Below are 19,620 nucleotides of genomic sequence, written 5' to 3' on the forward strand. Positions count from 1 at the left end.
GTGAACTAGGTGAAGGGGATAAGGAGTGCACTTGTGATGAGCACTGAGTAATGTATAGAATTGTTGAATCACTGTATTGTATACCTGAAACTAGTATAACACTATACGGTAATTATAGTTGAATTAACACAATAAACAAATAAATAAATGAATTTTTTAACTTTTTAAAAAAGAAAAAAGCAAGAAAAATATAAATTCTTCACCAGATCAAATTGGGGATAAAGGGAGAAGTTTCCAGAAAATGAAAAGAAGAGCATATTCTCTGGCCCTAAGCTTTTAAATTGCTAAACTTCACATGAAATGTTACATATATTTATTTTTTTAAGCTGTATTTATTTATTTGAGAGAGAGAGGGCATGAGTGGGGGGAGGGGCAGATGGAGAGGGAGAGAAAGAATTTCAAGCAGACTCCCCGCTGAGAACAGAGCCAGATGCGAGGCTCAATACCATAACCCTGAGATCATAACCTGAACCAAAATCAAGAGTCAGATGCTTAACTTACTGAGCCACCCAGGTGCCCCTGAAATATGTTACATATAAAAGAAAGTATCCACCAAAAAATTGCTAGAACTAATACATGAATTCAGCAAAGTCACAGGATATAAAATCAATGGACAGAAATCTGTTGCGTTTCTATACACTAATAATAAAGCAGCAGAAAAATAAATCAAGGAATCAATCCCATTTACAATTGTACCAAATACAGTAAGATACCTAGGAATAAACCTAACCAAAGAGGTAAAAGATCTGTACTCTGAAAACTACAGAACACTTATAAAAGAAATTGAAGAGGAAATGGAAAAATATTACACATTCATGGATTGGAAGAACAAACATTGTTAAAATGTCCATATTACCCAAAGCAATCTACACATTTAATGTAATCCTGATCAAAATACCACCAGCATTTTTCACAGAGCAAGAACAAACAATCCTGAAATTTATATGGAACCACAAAAGACCCCAAATAGCCAAAGCAATTCTGATAAAGAAAAGCAAAGCTGGAGGCATCATGATTCTAGACTTCAAGCTCTATTACAAAGCTATAAGCATCAAGACAGTATGGTACTGGCACAAAAACAGACACATAGATCAATGGAACACAACAGAGAACTCAGAAATGGACCCACAACTATATGGTCAACTAATATTCAACAAAGCAGGAAAGAATATCCAATGGAAAAAAGAAAGTCTCTTCAACAAATGGTGTTGGGAAAACTGGACAGCGACATGCAGAAGAATGAAAGTGGACCAGTTTCTTACACCATACACAAAAATAAATTCAAAATGGATGAAAGACCTAAATATGAGACAGGAAACCATCAAAATCCTAGAGGAGAACACAGGCAGTAACCTCTTTGATCTCAGCAGCAGCAACTTCTTACTAGACACATCTCTGGAGGCAAGGAAAACAAAAGCAAAAATGAACTATTGGGACTTCATCAAGATAAAAACTTCTGCACAGCAAAGGAAACAGTCAACAAAATAAAAGGAAGCCTACAGAATGGGAGAAGATATTTGCAAATGTCTTATCAGATAAAGGGCTAGTACCCACATGTGTAGAGAACTTATCAAACTCAACTCCCCAAAAAATAAACAATCCAGGGAAGAAATGGGCAGAACATATGAACAGATATTTTTCCGAAGAAGACATACAGATGGCTAACAGACACATGAAAAGATGCTCAACATCACTCATCATCAGGGAAATACAAATCAAAACCACGATGAGATGCACCTCACACCTGTCAAAATCACTAAAATCAACAACACAGGAAACAACAGGTGTTAGTGAGGATGTGGAGAAAGGGGAACCCTCTTACACTGTTGGTGGGAATGCAAACTGGTATAGCTACTCTGGAAACTAGTATGGAGGTTCCTCAAAAAGGTAAAAATAGAATTACCCTATGATCCAGCAATTGCACTACTAGGTATTTACCCCAAAGATACAAATGTGGTAATCCGAAGGCGCACCTGCACCCCAGTGTTTATGGCAGCACTATCAACAATAGCCAAATTATGGAAAGAGCCCAAATGCCCATCAACTGATGAATGGATAAAGAAGATGTGGTATAAAATCAAAACCTCAATGAGATACCACCTCACACCAGTCAGAATGGCTAAAATTAACAAGTCAGGAAATGACAGATGTTGGCGAGGATGTAGAGAAAGGGGAACCCTCCTACCCTGTTGGTGGGAATGCAAGCTGGTGCAGCCACTCAGGAAAAAAGTATGGAGGTTCCTCAAAAAGTTGAAAATAGAGCTACGGTATGACCCAGCAATTGCACTACTGGGTATTTACCCCAAAGATACAAAAGTAGGGATCTGAAGGGGTACGTGCACCCCAATGTTTATAGCAGCAATGTCCACAATAGCCAAACTGTGGAAAGAGCCAAGATGTCCATCAACAGCTGTATGGAGAAAGAAGATGTGGGGTGTGTGTGTGTGTATATATATATATATCACAAGTGTATATCACAAGTATACACACACACACACACACACATAATGGAATATTATGCAGCCATCAAAAAACTGAAATCTTGCCATTTGCAACGACATGGATGGAACTAGACGGTATTATGCTAAGCGAAATAAGTCCATCAGAGAAAGACAAGTATCATATTATCTCACTGATATGAGGGATTTGAGAAACAAGACAGAGGATCATAGGGGAAGGGAGGAAAAAATAAAACAAGATGAAATCAGAGAGGGAGACAAACTATAAGAGACTCTTAATCATTGGAAACAGGCTTGCTGGAGGGGAGAGGGGTGGAGGGATGGGGTAACTGGGTGATGGACATTGGGAGGGTATGTGCTATGGTGAGCACTGTGAATTGTCTAAGATTGATGAATTACAGACCTGTACCTCTGAAACAAATAATACATTATATGTTTAAAAAAAAAAAAAGAAGAAGATAGTAGGAAGGGAAAAATGAAGGGGGAGAAATCGAACGGGGAGACAAACCATGAGAAACTATGGACTCTGAGAAACAAACTGAGGGTTCTAGAGGGGAGGGGAGTGGGGGAATGGGTTAGCCTGGTGATGGGTATTAAAGAGGGCACATATTGAATGGAGCACTGGGTGTTATATGCAAACAATGAATCATGGAACACTACATCAAAAACTAATGATGTAATATATGGTGACTAACAACATAATAAAATAAAATTAATTAAAAAAAGAAGATGTGGTATATATATGTGTGTGTGTATGTATATATATGTACACACACACACACAATGGAGTATCACTCAGGCATCAAAAGAATGAAATCTTGCCATTTGCAATGACATGGATGGAATTAGAGTGTATTATGCTAAGCAAAATAAGTCAGTCAGAGGAAGACAAATACCGTATGATTTCACTCATGTGGGATTTAATAAACAGAAGAACATATGGAAAGGAAAAAAATGATAGAGAACAAACTGAAGGTTATTAGATGGAGGTGGGTGGGGGGTGGGTTAAATGGGTAATGGGCATTAAGGCGGGCACTTGTGATGAGCACTGGGTGTTGTATGTAAGTGATGAATCACTAAATTCTACTCCTGAAACCAATTTTACCATATATGTTAACTAACTAGAATTTAACTAAAAATTTAAAAAGAAAAAAGTATAAAAGAAAGTACGTACAGCATGGTGACTATAGTTAACAATACTGTATTGCATATTTAAAAGTTGCTGAGAGAGATCTTAAAAATTCTCACCACAAGAAAAATAATTTTTAACTATGTATAGGGACAATGTTAACTAGACTTGTGATCATTTCATAATATATACAAATATTGAATCATGACATTGTACACCTGAAACCATTGTAATGTTTTAAGTCAATCATACCTCAATATAAATAAAATAAGTAAATAAACAAGTAAATAAAAAGAAAAACATTATTTTAGGAGAGTATGTTAAGCTGAAGAACTTACTGGGAAAACACTTGATAAAATATATCTGATTAAAAATGATTAATCTTAGTAAGTATAGAAACAATTTGAAAAATCTAAAAACTGTAACAAGTAGTTACAATTCCTGGTTTATATTGCTAATCATTCAATCTACCAAAATATATTTTTAACATAGCTATTTCAAATAAGTCTGTTTTACCATGTTACTTTTCCAAAGTCTGAGTTATCAGCTGATGTGTAAGTATTAAGCCAGCAATTTCCAAGGTGTTATACACTCCATCATTACTTTTACATGTGGAAATATTTTATTACTTTAAGAAGACGATGTAGAAAATAATCGCATCTGTATACTCCCCACCAGCTTAAGAAATAAAACACTGCAAATATGATTACACCCTTCTGCTGACCTTTCCTAGATACCATTTTTCTTCTACTCACCCTAAGCCAGTAGTTCTCAAAGTGTGGTCAACAGACTAACAGATCAGCATCACCTGTGAACTTGTCAGAAATGACAACACTTGGGACCCATCCCAGACTGACTGAATGGTGGGGTCCAGTCATCTGTGTTTTAACACACTTTCCAGGTGATTCTGATACAAGCTATAGTGAAGAACCACTACCATCGGAGGAAGGACTAGGTTGAATTTAGTTCTTAACACCCCCATGATTTTTTTTTTTTCACTTCTATTAAGTCAGTGTTGTCTGGCCTGCATTATTTTTTTTTATTAACATATAATGTATTATTTGTTTCAGGGGTACAGGTCTGTGATTCATCAGTCTTACACAATTCACAGCGCTCACCATAGCACATACCCTCCCCAATGTCCATCACCCAGCCACCCCATCCGTCCCACCCCTCACCACTCCAGAAACCCTGTTTGTTTCCTGAGATTAAGAGTCTCTTATGATTTGTCTCCCTCTCTGGTTTCGTCTTGTTTCATTTTCCCCTCCCTTCCCCTATGATCCTCTGTCTTGTTTCTCAAATTCCACATATCAGTGAGATCATATGATAATTGTCTTTCTCTGATTGACGTATTTTGCTTAGCATAATACCCCATGATGTTTTTAAACTTTTATTATATGTATTAAGATACCTCTCCCCCATTCCTATGGGTTTTTTGAGGAGTGTTTTTCCTTAAGCCCTCCTGGATCTTTGTCCCACCCCTGAATGGTGAGTGACAGTTGCTGGTTCAGGGTGCTGAACTAGGTGGGTCTATCAAATATGTCCTGAGGGTAAGAAATTCAATCTCTTTCTCCTCCTCTCTCTACCAGATTCGTGGAAGGCAGTGACCTGAGAGGCAAGGGAAGTCGAGTTTGTTCTGCAAACCTTCCCACAGGTGATCTGTTCTAAAGTTTAGACTGGCACCAGGGAATTAGCAAGACCATTCTGGTTCTCATATTAAGCCATAGTCTCTCCTTTATTAGTAATGAAGGTGATGGTTTGATTTTCATTTGCTGACTCTTGTTTGAGCTCTTAACTGGTTCAGAAATTGAGCAGGAAAAAGGGGTACTATTTGTCAGATCTTCCCAAATACAGTACATATATTTCTACAAACAATATATGAAGGTGTTTTGCATTTTTATAACTTTACATAAATGGTCTCATACTGTACATATTCTTCCACAACTTACTTTTGTGACCTAATATTATATTTTTAAGATTATCCATTGATGATACATTTAGTTCTACTCCATTTTCACTCCTCTGGAGAATTTCATCTTATGATTATAGCACAGTTGATCCATTTTCCTGTTAATGGCCATTTAAAATTTTCCATTTGTTTTGATAATTCAGATAATGTTGAACTTATTCTTGGACATGTCCACTTGTGCACTTATGGAAGGGCTTCCTTATAGTATATTCCCCCAAGCAGAATTGTCTCCTCAGAGAGTATGGACATCTTCAACCTTCGTCAATATTGTCAAGTTCTTTTCCAAACTGATCGTATGCTCCAAAGCAGCATGTATGAATTCATTTCCCTCCACACTATTGCCAACAATTGTTCTCAAAAGTTTAAATTTTTCCATTTTAATGAGACTGGAATACTTTTCATTTACCTGATGTGGTAGACTGCTCCGTAAAACTTCTTCCTTTCCACCATAGTGATAGAAAATCCAATTTACAGTTGGACCAAGGGCCACCCAGAATCAAGACTGACTACACTTGCCAGAGTTCTTGCAGCAAGGGGAGGATATGTGGTTTATAAGAAACAATGTGTGCAACTTCTAAGTTGTGTCCAGTATGCCCTCCCTTCTTGTCTTCCCACTGACTGAAATGTAGATATAGTGGTAAACCATCTTGGACCACAAGAACAAGGACAACACCCCAGGGATGGCAGAATAACAAGACATAAAATGCCTAGGTCTCTGACCAAAGAGTGATCTAACAGTCTTGATGATTTCATGGAGCGCAGCCAACACACCAACCTAGACTTTCACTTATGAGAGAAATACATTTCTTTCTCTATGCTACTGTTATTTTAGGTCTCTATTACAAGCAGTAAAATCTATGTTCTATATCTGACTACTAGTAAGGTTGGGCATCTTTCATGTTATTGACCATTAAATTCCTCTTCTGTGAATTGCCTTTTTATATCCTTTTTTTTTTTTAAAGGTTTTTATTTATTTATTTGACAGAGAGACAGTGAGAGAGGGAACACAAGCAGGGGGAGTGGGAGAGGGAGAAGCAGGCTTCCCATGGAGCAGGGAGCCTGATGCCGGGCTTGATCCCAAGACCCTGGGATCATGACCTGAGCCAAAGGCAGACGCTTAACAACTGAGCCACACAGGCGCCCCGCCTTTTTATATCCTTTACCCATTTTTTGGTTGGGCTACCTTTTTATTAATTTGGAGGCATTCTTTATAAACTCTAGATATTATTAGTTCATGATTGATTCTGTATTGCAAATAACTTTTTCCCATCTAAGGTTGCCTCATCATTTTATGGTATCTTTTGATATATTTTTAATTTTAATGTAGTCAAATTTATCAGTCTCCTTCATAATTTCAACTCTTTGTATCTTATTTAAGAAATCTTTCCTACCTGGGATCATGAAAGTTTTTTCTTATTTTTCAAACATTTGAAAGTTTTGCTTATCATATTTAGGTTTTTTTATTTCCCTAAGGTTTACTTCTTGTTTAGTAAGACATAGGAATCTAATTTTATTTTATTCTATATGGATATCCAATTGTTCCAGCAACATGTATTGAATCTTTTTTTAAAAAAGATTTTATTTATTTATTTGACAGAGAGAGAGAGATAGCAAGGGCAGGAACACAAGCAGGGGGAGTGGGAGAGGGAGAAGCAGGCTTCCCGCCAAGCAGGGAGCCTGATGCGGGGCTCAATCCCAGGACCCCAGGATTATGACCTAAACTGAAGGCAGATGCTTAACGACTGAGCCACCCAGGTGCCCCTGTATTGAATCTTTTTACCACTGGTTTAAAATGTTCTCTGTCATAACAAGTTCCCATATGTGCAATTCCATTTTTGGGTTTTCTTTTATGTTCCATTAATCAACTTGTCTATCCCAGAGTCAACACCATATTTTATTGATTTTAGAGTCTCATTACAAACCTTAATATTGGATAGGGTTAGACACCCATCTATCCTTTTCTTTAAAACTATCTTGACCATCCTCAGCCTTATGCTCTTTCATACAAATTTCAAAATCAGTTTTTCAAGTTTCATTGAATTTTCTTATGGTTTTGATTGAAATTAAATTACATTTATAGATCAATTTGTGAGAAATCAAGAACCTTATGATATTGAAGTTTTCCAATCATGAACATGATAAACCAGGCTAATTTTCACTAGTTTACAACAGCAAGCCTGTATGGATTATTAAAATATTAAAATATTTCTCTACTGATTAGTAAATAGCTACTGCCCTGAGCTTGTATTCTTTACTACTTCCAATAAATTTTGACAATCCATAAAGGTGATCTTTTGTTAGAGTCATTCCTATATACATAATATTTTTTGTTGCTATTGTAGAGTATCTATTTTTAAAATGTTTTCTAACTGTTCATTTATAAGATCATAATTTTTGTAATATTGCACTTACGTATATCAACTTTGCTGAACTATTTTTGTTTGAATAACTTCTCTGTAGATTCTTTTTCTAGATAATAATGACATTATCTATGTATTATCATGGCTTTTTCTTCCTTTCCTAATACTTACACTTTTTCAGGTTTTTTTCTTATATGGCTAAGACCTGCAATTCAGTGGTGATTAGAGGCAGTTAAAGTCACCAAGTTTATCTTTTGGCTTTATTTTTGTAGAAAATGTTTTTTGTGTTTCATTATAAAGTCTGATGTTTGCTATATGTTTCTGGTAGACAGAAGTTCCCTTCAGCATTGTTGTCATAATGGAATACTGTGATTAATATAAAGACACTAACAGGGGCGCCTGGGTGGCTCAGTTGTTAAGTGTCAGCCTTTGGCTCAGGTCCCAATCCCAGGGTCCTGGGATCGAGCCCCACGTCTGGCTCCCTGCTCAGCAGGGAGACTGCTTCTCCCTCACCCTCCACCTGCCGTTCCCCCTGCCTGTGCTCACTCTCTCTCTCTCTGTCAAATAAATAAATAAAATCTTAAAATAAAGACATGAACAGACACAGAGAATATCAAGTTTAATGGCAAAGGGAAAAGAAACCTACAAAGATGGTTTTATAAAGCAGAAGATAATGTATTATTCTCTCAGATACAGGAAGGACTTCCCAGATCTTCCAAAGTTTCCCATGGTGACACAGCTATTGGACAGTACCACAAAATATTTTCTGCTTTTGATGTAGGTTTTTTATCCTCTTGGTCTTGATTCCTGGAATATCTTTTTATGTGCCTGCCAGCTGTCCAGGTGCAAAGCATCAGTGCAAAACACCTTCAATACCTCATTTTTTTCTTGGACAATTAAGTAAAGCAAAGGTCAGTTTCCCATACTACCCCTTCAGAGATTCAGGCTCAATCTATCTGAGGTCTATTTTCACATCCTCTATTTCTAGATTACTAAGAGCTGTCGCATGAATAGGAGTTGAATATGATTAAATGCTTCTTCTTAGTTTATTTTTAAAAAGATTTTTAATATATTTGAGAGAGAGACAGAGAGAGAGCGTGTGCACGAGCAGGGGGGAGGGGCAGAGGGAGGGGGAGCGGCAGGCTCCCCACTGAGCAGGGAGCCCGATGTGGGACTCGATCCCAGGACCCTGGGATCATGACCTGAGCTGAAGGCAGAGGCTTAACCAACTGAGCCACCCAGGCGCCCCTTAATTTATTTAGATGATTATATTTTTCCTTTTAATCTATTACTGTGGTGAATTAAAGTAATGAATTTTAATGCCAACTTTGGTTTAATTTTTAATGCATGCTGGATTCACTTCAAAAATATTTCATTTTACATTTACGGATCTATGCTTATAATGTAGTTGACCTATAATTTTCCTATTTTATACAATCCTTAACTTGTTTTGGTGTGAAAGTTATACCAGCTTCACAAAATGAGCGGAAGCATATGCCTTCTTTTTATAATGTCTAAAAGTGTCTATTAAAAAGTGGGATTTCTGTGTTAGAATTTACCTGTAAAACCACCTAGTAACTGAACAATTGTTAGTACCATCTGTGGATGTGTATTGTGTTTTTGTGGATGTGCTTTAAATTAATAATTCAATTTCGTTAATGGTTAGGTCTATTCAGGTTTTCTAATTCTTCATGAGTCAGTTTTGGTTGCTAGATTTTTCTTAAAAACTGCCCATTTTGGAGTGCCTGGGTGGCTCAGTCGTTAAGCGTCTGCCTTCGGCTCAGGTCATGATCCCAGGGTCCTGGGATCGAGTCCCACATCGGGCTCCCTGCTCTGCAGGAAGCCTGCTTCTCCCTCTCCCACTCCCCCTGCTTGTGTTCCTGCTCTCACTATGTCTCTCTCTGTCAAAAAAATAAATAAAATCTTAAAAAAAAAAAAAACTGCCCATTTTGTCAAAGTTCTCCAATTTGTTAACCTAAATTTTATATTTTAGTCTCTGTGATATTTATACTTATATCTATTTTCTGCTTAATATTGTTTATTCATGTTTTAAACCAATCTTGGCAAAATTTTGTCTATATTAATAATCTTCAAAGAATCTGCCTTTGGTTTTTTTTGATTCTCTCTATTGTGTCTTTGCTTTAGATTGCATTAATTTCTTTTTTTTTTTTTAAGATTTTATTTATTTATTTGAGAGAGAGACTGAGAGAGAGAGAGCATGAGAGGGGGGAGGGTCAGGAGGGTCAGAGGGAAGCAGACTCCCCTCCGAGCAGGGAGCCCGATGCGGGACTCGATCCAGGGACTCCAGGATCATGACCTGAGCCGAAGGCAGTCGCTTAACCAACTGAGCCACCCAAGTGCCCAGATTGCATTAATTTCTGCTTTTTATCTAATTTAAATTATTTTCCTTCCAGTTTATTTTTGTTTACATGTTGTCCTTTTCCTACCTTCTCAAATTGAACTCTTAGCTCACTAATCTTCTATCTTCTTTTCTAATATAAGCATGGAAAACTATGAATATATTCCTTCCTAAGTATGGTTTTAACTGTATTCCACATGTTTTGATATTATTATTTTTTCTAAGTTTTTACGAATTTCCATTATGATTTTTTTTGATCCATGAGTAATTTTTTTAAAAACATTTTTTTCTTATGTAGGCTCCATGCCCAGCATCGAGCCCAGTGTGGGGCTTGAACTGATGACCCTGAGTTCAAGACCTGAGCTGTAATCAAGAGTTGGATGCTTAACCGACTGAGCCACCCAGGCATCCAGGAGTAATTTTTTTAAAGTTTTTATTTAAAATCCAGTTAGTTAACATAAAGTGTAATACTAGTTTCAGGTGTACAATATAGTGATTCAACACTTCCATACAACACCTGGTGCTCATCACGACAAATGCACTCCTTAATCCCCATCACCTATTTAACCCATCTCCCCACCCACCTCCCATCTGGTAACCATCAGTTTGTTCTCTATAGTTAAGAGTCTGTTTCTTGGTTTGTCTCTCCCTCTCTTTTTTCCCCTCTTCTCATTTGTTTTGTTTCTTAAATTCTACATATGAGTGAAATCATATGGTATTTGTCTTTCTCTGACTTATTTCACTTACTTAGCATAATACTCTCTAGCTCCATCCACATTACTGCAAATGGCAAGATTTCATTCTTTTTTATGGCTGAGTAATATTCCATGGTATATGTATACCATATCTTCTTTATCCATTCATTAGTCAATGGACACTGGGGCTGTTTCCATAATTTGGCTATTGTTGATATTGCTACTATAAAAATGCATGTATCCCTTTGAATCAGTATTTTTTATTTCTTTGGGTAACTATCTAGTAGTGCAATTACTGGATCATAGCCATGAGTAACTTAAAAGCTTTTACAATTTCTGAATATATGGAGTTTTCTAAAAGTTTGTTGTTATTGTTAATTTCTAACTGTATTGTGTTCAAAGAACACCATCTATGTGATATTGATCCTTTGGTATTGGTTAGGATTTGCTATGTAGTCCTGTATGTACATAATCAATCTTTGTAAACATAGCTATGTACTTAAAAATATTGTGTATTTTCTAATTATTGGATGCAGGATTCTAGAATTGTTCATCAGATCAAAGATGTTAATTGGGTTGTTCAAATCTTCCATATCTTTATTAATTTTTTTCCTGCTTGATTGATCAACTTTTGAGAGAAATGAGTTAAAATCTCCAGTAGTAATTGTGAATTTGTCATTTTTCCTTGTAAGTATCAGTTTTTGCTTTATTATTTGGTGCTTTGTTACAGGTTTAGACTTGTTTATCTTTTTTGCAGGTTAGATCCTATAGTTAATCCAATTCCGAGCTCATTCTAGTTCCTTGGCTCCAAATTTTTGAGAGTCCTTAAATGAGGCTATGGTCCTGAGGAATCTTAGGGTGATAAATGAGAGTGATTTTCCTGCCTAAGTATAATGTACCATACTTCATTTGTAGTCATTATATATTGCATAACCATTTTTAATTATGTACTTGGCCTTAATTACCCTAATGTAAAGAATCATCAGAAGAGGTCAGTTGAGCTTCTAGAAGGTTTGATGTGGCCTTGACCCAGCCAGATTTAACCTATAGCAATCTAGTTTAAAACTGTCTTTCACCTTTATATAAAATTGTAAGTTTTGACCTTCACAGGCCTGCTTTTTTTCACTCTTTCTCTCTCCATGCCAATTAGTAGGAATCTAGAGCTTACTCTTGGGAATGCAGGTCCTCCTAATGAACAATTGTTAGTAAAAGAACCTCAGAAAGATCAGAATATTTTCCCTCTTTCCTTATAGCTACTTGCTTTGTATCACAAAGCTAACTTTGATAAAGGGATAAATCAAGAACATTTAAAAACTATTATTTTTATCTCTTGTTAAAAATTTAGACTTGTATGAAAATGTCATTCTATTTTCTCTTAGAACTCTCCTTACAAATATTATTTGTAAAAACAAACAAATGACAAAACATGGACTTGAGACAATGTTGCTACTATATCCTACGAGATAAACCTGTAGCCTCTGCAATGTCAGTCTGCCTTTCTAATCATTGCCTTGCTTAATAAATGGGTACCTACAAATACTTTTTAAATTAACATCTCTGTTTTGCCAAAAATTTTTACATTTATCTTTGTAAATTTTGTTGTTGTTAGTCAAAAAAGAAGGTATGGGTTTGCTTCTTCTCCCCTCAATTCATATAATCTCATAACTCCCCTTGGATTCCCTATTCAAAGAGTTTGAGAGATTTTGTTTTATTTAAAATAACACCCACTATAGGGGCGCCTGGCTGGCTCAGTTGGTGAAGCATGCAACTCTTGATCTCAGGGTTTAAGTTCAAGCCCCTTGTTGGGTGTAGAGATTACCTAAAAATAAAATCTTTAAATAAAATAAAATACACCCACTATAACTTTTTTCCATCCTCCTACTTTCAACCCTTTTGTGTCCTTATGCTTTGTGACTTAATCCAATCTGATATTTAGTTTTTTTGTTTTTTGTTTTTTTAAACTATTTATTTATTTGACAGAGAGAGAGAGGGAGAGCGCACACAAGCAGGGAGAGTAGCAGAGGGAGAAGCAGGCTCCCCGCTGAGTAAGGAGCCCAATGTGGGGCTCAATCCCAGGACCCTGGGATCATGACCTGAGCTGAAGGCAGACGCTTAACAACTGAGCCACCCAGGCACCCCTGATATTTAGTTTTTTAACAGGCAAGTATAATACATTCATATTTATTGTGCTTACTGACATATTTAAATTGCTTTTGACATCTTATTTTGTGCATTCCATTTACTTTGCTTCCTTTTTCTCCTTTCCTGCCTTCTTTTGAGTTGCTAGTTTTCTTGTCATGCTCTACTGGTTTGAAAATAATACATTCTATTTCTAATTTATTTTACCAGAAAAAAATTCTTGGCATGTATATGTGTGTGTGTGTCTCTATCTAATTCTATCATCTATCTATATAATTTCTAATTTCATCCTCTAAGTCAAATATAACCTGTCTTTTATATTTTCAATTCTTTAAGCAAGATTCTAGGTAATTTTTTCAGAGCTGTCTTCCAATACATAATTCTCTTTAGCTTGTCTGATCTGCTATTTAACTCATTTATGGAATTTTAAATTTCAATAACAATATTTTTCTTTTCAAGAAGTTCTTTTGTTCTTTTTCAGCTCTTTCCAGCCTGTCTTGATATTTTCTTATTCTTTCTCATAGTTTTTTCTTTCATATATTTAATGATTTAAACACACTTTATAATCTGTTAGTTCTAGTATTTGAAATGTGTTAAGAGTTCTGCTGCAGTTGTTTTCTCACTCATTAATGGTAGCTTCATATTTTTCATAATTTGGATTATGAACTCATCTTCAGAGGACTTTATCTGTGGGAATATTGTAAGTCTGAGTTGAAATGTATCCTCCAGAGAAATTCTGTCTTTGTTTCTGCCAGGAAAGTGTACCAGCCTAGGATGATATTGAAATATAATGTTTTCACTGATAGTTCTAGTGCTATGGAGGTAGCATAAATTCAAGTCTCTAAACCCTTTTCAAGGCAGGCTGTGGGTTGCTAATTATTAAGAGAAATCTTTTTCTCCTATCTAGAGTCCAAACCCAAACAGACAAATCTCCATATCTTGTCTTTCATTCTATACTTTCTCCCTAGACAATATCTTCTGAACAAAAGCCTCATTTGTCTCTGTCAGTGACACCAAGATTTTACATATCTTCATCACGGATTCTCTCCTTTGAATTCTAAACCCTTGTATCTATCTACCTATTTGAATATTTAAGGTACCACCTCAAACTCAACTAGTTTAAGATCAATAAAGTTTATGACTTTCCCCTCAAAACCAGTTCTCTTCTAGTGTTTTCTCTCAGTGAATGGCATGACTATCCATATAGCTGTTCAAGCCAGGAATTCAGGAGCCATCCTTGACATCCCTCTTCCCGCCCCCCCCCACCCCCAACACATCACTAACCCCTGTCACTTTTCCTCTTAAATATCTCTTAAATCTATCCATTCTCCCCATTTCCATTGCCTTCAGACTATTTCAGGCTACCATGATCTTTAGCCTGGACCACTGTAATTTCCTTACATTGAATGAATTTATCCAAATACAGATTGGATTTTTTCTCTTTTCTGCTTGAAACACTCATTTACTAGCTTCACATTCATAGCTCTTAAGTACTTAATATGGTCTATGTGGCTCTGCATGACCAGCCACTGCTTACTCTTGGACCCATTCTCATTTCATTGTCTTTTTCTGTGTGCTAGCCATACTAGCCTTCAGTGTATTACTTAAAACCACAATTCTCTATCTTCCCACACAGCTTTGGTACATGCTGTTTCCTTTTTCTGGAATGCCAATCCCTCTATCCCCAGCTTTATCTAGTCAATATGTAACTCATTATTTATTTCTCTATTCAAACATTATTTGTTCAGTTCTCATCCCTTTCTCTCAATGTCTTTATTTATAACCATATATTCATTGCTGTGGTTATATGCTTGATGTCCGTTTTCCCCACTTGGTTAGTGAGATCAGGGACCTTTGTCTAGTTTTGCTTATTACTATATCTTGAGTGTTGACATAGACTAGAACATAGAAAGTGCTTAATAAATACTTCTTGAGTGAATAATTATCATTTAAAATATGATTACAAATATACATCTATTCACTATAATACAAAGGTAAAGAAGTGGATAGAGTTATGGATAAAATAAGTGACAACTACATGGGAGATCCATTATACTATTCTCTCTACTCTTCCATATTTAAAGTTTCCTTAAGAAAAGATTAGGCAACTTACAAAATCAGAACACTTTATTTGAGTCTTTGGATAAACAGTGAACTTAATCTTAAAAATAAAATATTAGCTATTGTTGAGAATGCTGCTATAAACATTAGGGTGCATGTATGTCTTTGAATTCGTACTTTTGTATCCTTTGGGGTAAATACCTAGTGGTGTAATTGCTGGATCATAGGGTAGCTCTATTTTTAGCTTTCTGAGGAATCTCCATACTGTTTTCCAAAGTGGCTGCACCAGTTTGCATTCCCACCAACAGTATAAGAGGGTTCCCCTTTCTCTGCATCCTTACAACACCTGTTGTTTCCTGTTGTCAATTTCCAAATTATGGAAAGAGCCCAAATGTCCACTGGCTCATGAATGGATAAAGAATATATGGTATACATATACATACATATGTATACACACACACACACACTGGAATATTACTCAGCCATAAAAAATAATGAAATCTTGCCATTTGCAATTACATGGATGGAGCTAGAGAGTATTATGCTAAGTGAAATAAGTCAGTCAGAGAAAGACAAAAAACCGTATGATTTCACTCATATGTGGGATTTAAGAAACAAAACAAATGAACGTGGTGGGGGCAGAAAGAAAGGTAAACCAAGAAACAGACTCTTAAGTATAGAGAACAAACTGAGGATTACTGGAGGGGAGGTGGTGGGGGAATGGGTTAAACAGGTGATGGGTATTAAGGAGGGCACTTGTGATGAGCACTGGGTGTTGCATGTAAGTGATGAATCACTAAATTCTATACCTGAAACTAATATTGCACTGTATGTTAATTAGCTAGAATTTAAATAAAACTTGGAAAAAAATAAAATATTGGCTCTTCAGGGAATGAATATTTTATTTAACTAAAAAGAAATTATACTGACCTGAAAATATTTCGGTAATGGTTAATTGGGCCACTTAATGCTCCAGGCTGAGAGAAGACATAAATATAAGCTTCAAGATCTTCTGTTGTTAATCGACATCCTTTTCTTCCAATGCCAGTGCTTTGACTGGTAAACAGATGTTTCAAAGCCTAATTTAAGTGAAAAGAAAATAATTAAAACTTTTTAGTTACCTAACCATAAACTAAACTTTTGGCTTTTGAAGGGGAATAATGGTCAGTGTCAGTAACAACTCCCCCTTTCTGCTCTAGCCAGGTAGAAGACCTCATTGTTTACAGACACATTAGACACATTTTTGCTTTCCTGGATTGATGTTTGATATTCTTCCCTTCAAATCCCCCATGTACACTTCACCCTTAGGAAAAGCCACCTGTCTTTCTTGGTGCCTATTCACATTCTACAAGGCTAAGCTCAGATACTATCACCACCCTAAAGTCTTCCCTAATATCCTAACAGTAGTTGATCTGTTTACTAACAACCAATCTACTCTCCTCCCCCCACAATTGTTTGAACTTTTTTTGACCACAATCCAGAGTAACACATTTTTTATCATGATCCAGTTCATACTCCTACAACGTTTCTGAAACAAATGTTTAAAGAAATATCCCTTACTCTTATTATAGTATGTAGTGATATTTTCATTTCACTTCTGTTCTACTTTATTTTTAAAAATTCAAATTGCAAGCCACGAAACTGATCTCATGACTCACTAATGGGCCCCCTCCCACAATTTGAAAAACACTGCTCTATACCAGCATTTCTCAAAGTGTAGACCTAAATCACCTGCATTAGAATGATTGGGATTCTTGTTTAAAATGCAAATCCCTCGGGGCACCTGGGTGGCTCAGTCGGTAAAGCGTCAGTCTCTTGATTTCAGCTCAGGTCATGATCTCAGGGTCCTGGGATGAGCCCCATGTCTGGCTCCATGCTCAGTGGGGAGTCTGCTTAAGGATTTTTCTCCCTCCCCCTCTACCCCTCCCCCTGCTCACCCTCTCTCTCTCTCCAAAATAAATAAATCGATCTTTAAAAAATAAAATAAAATGAAGATCCCTCAACCCCAAAACACACCTGCAAAACTATGAAATGATTTATACAGGAGGTGATTAATTGAAACATTATTTGTAATAGCAAAAGACTGGAAACAAAAAATGTCCATCAGTTGGGGGTTGGTTGAATAAACTATGGTGTAGCCACATGATGGTGTATTATGTGTTCTGAATACTCCAAGAGAAGATGGAGATGAGGGACACCTGGGTGGCTCAGTCATTAAGCATCTGCCTTTGGCTCAGGTCATGATCCCAGGGTCCTGGGATCAAGCCCCGCATCTGGGCTCCCTGCTCCAGGGAAGCCTGCTTCTCCCTCTCCCACTCCCCCTGCTTGTGTTCCCTCTCTCACTGTGTCTCTCTCTGTCAAATAAATAAATAAAATCTTAAAAAAAAAAAAGAAGATGGAGATGATTACATACTATGGAGTAGCTGATCCCCAGGACATATTTTTAAGTGGGGGAAAAAAAGAAAGGGTGGAAAATAGTGTTTATAGTATGTTATCTTTTGTGTAAGGAGGAGTAGACAAATACATTCACATATGCTTATATTTTTAAAAAGAAACAATAAAAAAATGAAACAAAAACTAACCAAAATGGTTTCCCTATGGAGAGGGGGATAGAGACACAGAAACAGGAAACAGAGACCTAAGTGAGACCTCTCTGTACCTTGTATTAGAATTTTGACTAGAACCACATAAATGTTTTTTATAAAATATAAAAGTTAAGCAAAACTTTGTAGTCTTAATTTTGCTTTGGAAATATGAATAAGAACTCATGATTTTTTTTACTCTAAAAATATGTATGGACAATATCTATCCAATGGAAAGATCTAGAAGCAATAAAAACCCAGTAACAATGATCACCTTGACACCCAGACTGTGGTTTCTAAGTACAATTTCCTACTAATAGGAGCCTGAGTTCCTTCAATAAATGACTGACTCCAGATCTACAGCAGGAAATAAAAAGTGAACCTAGGACATTAAGGAAGCAAGCTATTACTGACTGAAGATTTATGTCAAAAGGACACAGGAGCCAACCTGAAGAAGTTTCCACTTGCCTAATGTGAGACAATCTGAGCATCAAAAAGAACGACTATAATTGATTGATACATGTCAAATATATTTTTAAAATTCATGAGCTCATAATAATATGGAAAAAAAACTTCATTGGTTATCATTGGAGATTTCTAGGGCACCAAGTCATTACTTTGGAAATTGTTTATAAAGGTAAAGAACGAAGCATTTATCCTGCCATTCTTGTGTGAACTGTATTTCAGAATAGCCAAACAGTAGAAGTGGACAATTCTAGTTAATAAAAGGAAGAATTCCAGTTAATAAAAGCAGAAAAAAATGATAGAATTAGGAAATCACCATTTTGCAAATCCTAATGAAATAATGGACCTAGGCAGTGATGATCAAGGTATGCTAAAATTATCTGGTGAAAGGTTGTTAGGAAATTTAGATAGGCTGACAACTCGTGAGCCCACTGGTCAGTGTTAGTGTTAGTAAAACTGTGAGAACTAGACCTTAGGTGCTTCCCTGATGTGATGCATTAGGAAATACACAGCCCCACCTGCCTGTATTCTTGTCAAATTAAAAATCAACCGAACCAAGCCTCTAGATTAATAGCAACCATGAAGTAGGAGAAATAAGGGTTAGCAGAACAAGTTAAATAACACCATGATGAAGTAGTTAGCCAAATCCAAGATGTGGATCATTCCTCAGGACAAATGAACAAATTTGAAATTTCTTCAATAAAAAAATGGTGTTAAAAAAAAAGAAGAAGGAACTGTTATAGCCTGAAAAAACTGTAACAATCAAATACAATGTATGGACCTTGTTTGGTTCCTGATTCAAACAAATAAAGTGTTAAGGAAATTTGAATGGAAATTCAATGGAATGGAAATTTGAATATTAAATGATAGTAGGAAGTATTCATTCTGTTAGGTTTGATAATGGTATTGGAGATATTTGTTAAGAAAATGTCCTTATCTGTCAGAGATATATACAGAAGTATTTCCAAGTAAAATAATATTCTCTTTTAAAGCTTCCCTAAATATCTAACACGACGTTAGATATACAAGAAGCATTCGAAAAACTTCCAAGAAACAGAGACAACACATGATTCCTGGTTGTCCGTGTATATGGTACACCAATTCCCGCACACTTACTTTGTTTCAGGGTTTTGTTTACACCCAAAGGCCTCCACTTCTGTTATGTCAAACTCTCTCACCTGGCATTCATATTCCCTTGTCTCTCCATGGAATGTTCTCTGAAAAGAGGTATGCCTACAGGGGCACAGACTCTCACAAAAAAATTGAACAATAACCAGGCACTTAAATCATACAGAGAGTGTAAAAATAAGTAAGCCTATAGATGAGGTCTTAGAAGTTATTAAATTTTAGCATTTGCCTATTTTTCTTTCTGAAGGATGCACTTTAATGTTTTCCATTAATA

The 19,620-nt window shown here is 36.2% G+C and overlaps 1 protein-coding gene across 1 annotated transcript in view; it reads right to left on the minus strand.

Annotated features, from left to right (window-relative positions):
• The window catches only part of EPHX4 (epoxide hydrolase 4), a 42,746-nt gene that overhangs the window by 3,569 nt on the left and 19,557 nt on the right, over window positions 1-19,620 (minus strand). The window contains exon 6 of the mRNA XM_035020140.1: window positions 16,102-16,250. Coding sequence (XP_034876031.1) covers window positions 16,102-16,250 — 149 coding nt within the window. The remainder of the gene's footprint in view (window positions 1-16,101; window positions 16,251-19,620) is intronic.

This window comes from Mirounga leonina, unplaced genomic scaffold (assembly GCF_011800145.1).
Source record: "Mirounga leonina isolate KUSES-001 unplaced genomic scaffold, KU_Mleo_1.0 Mir_173, whole genome shotgun sequence".
In the NCBI taxonomy this organism is placed as follows: Eukaryota; Metazoa; Chordata; class Mammalia; order Carnivora; family Phocidae; genus Mirounga; species Mirounga leonina.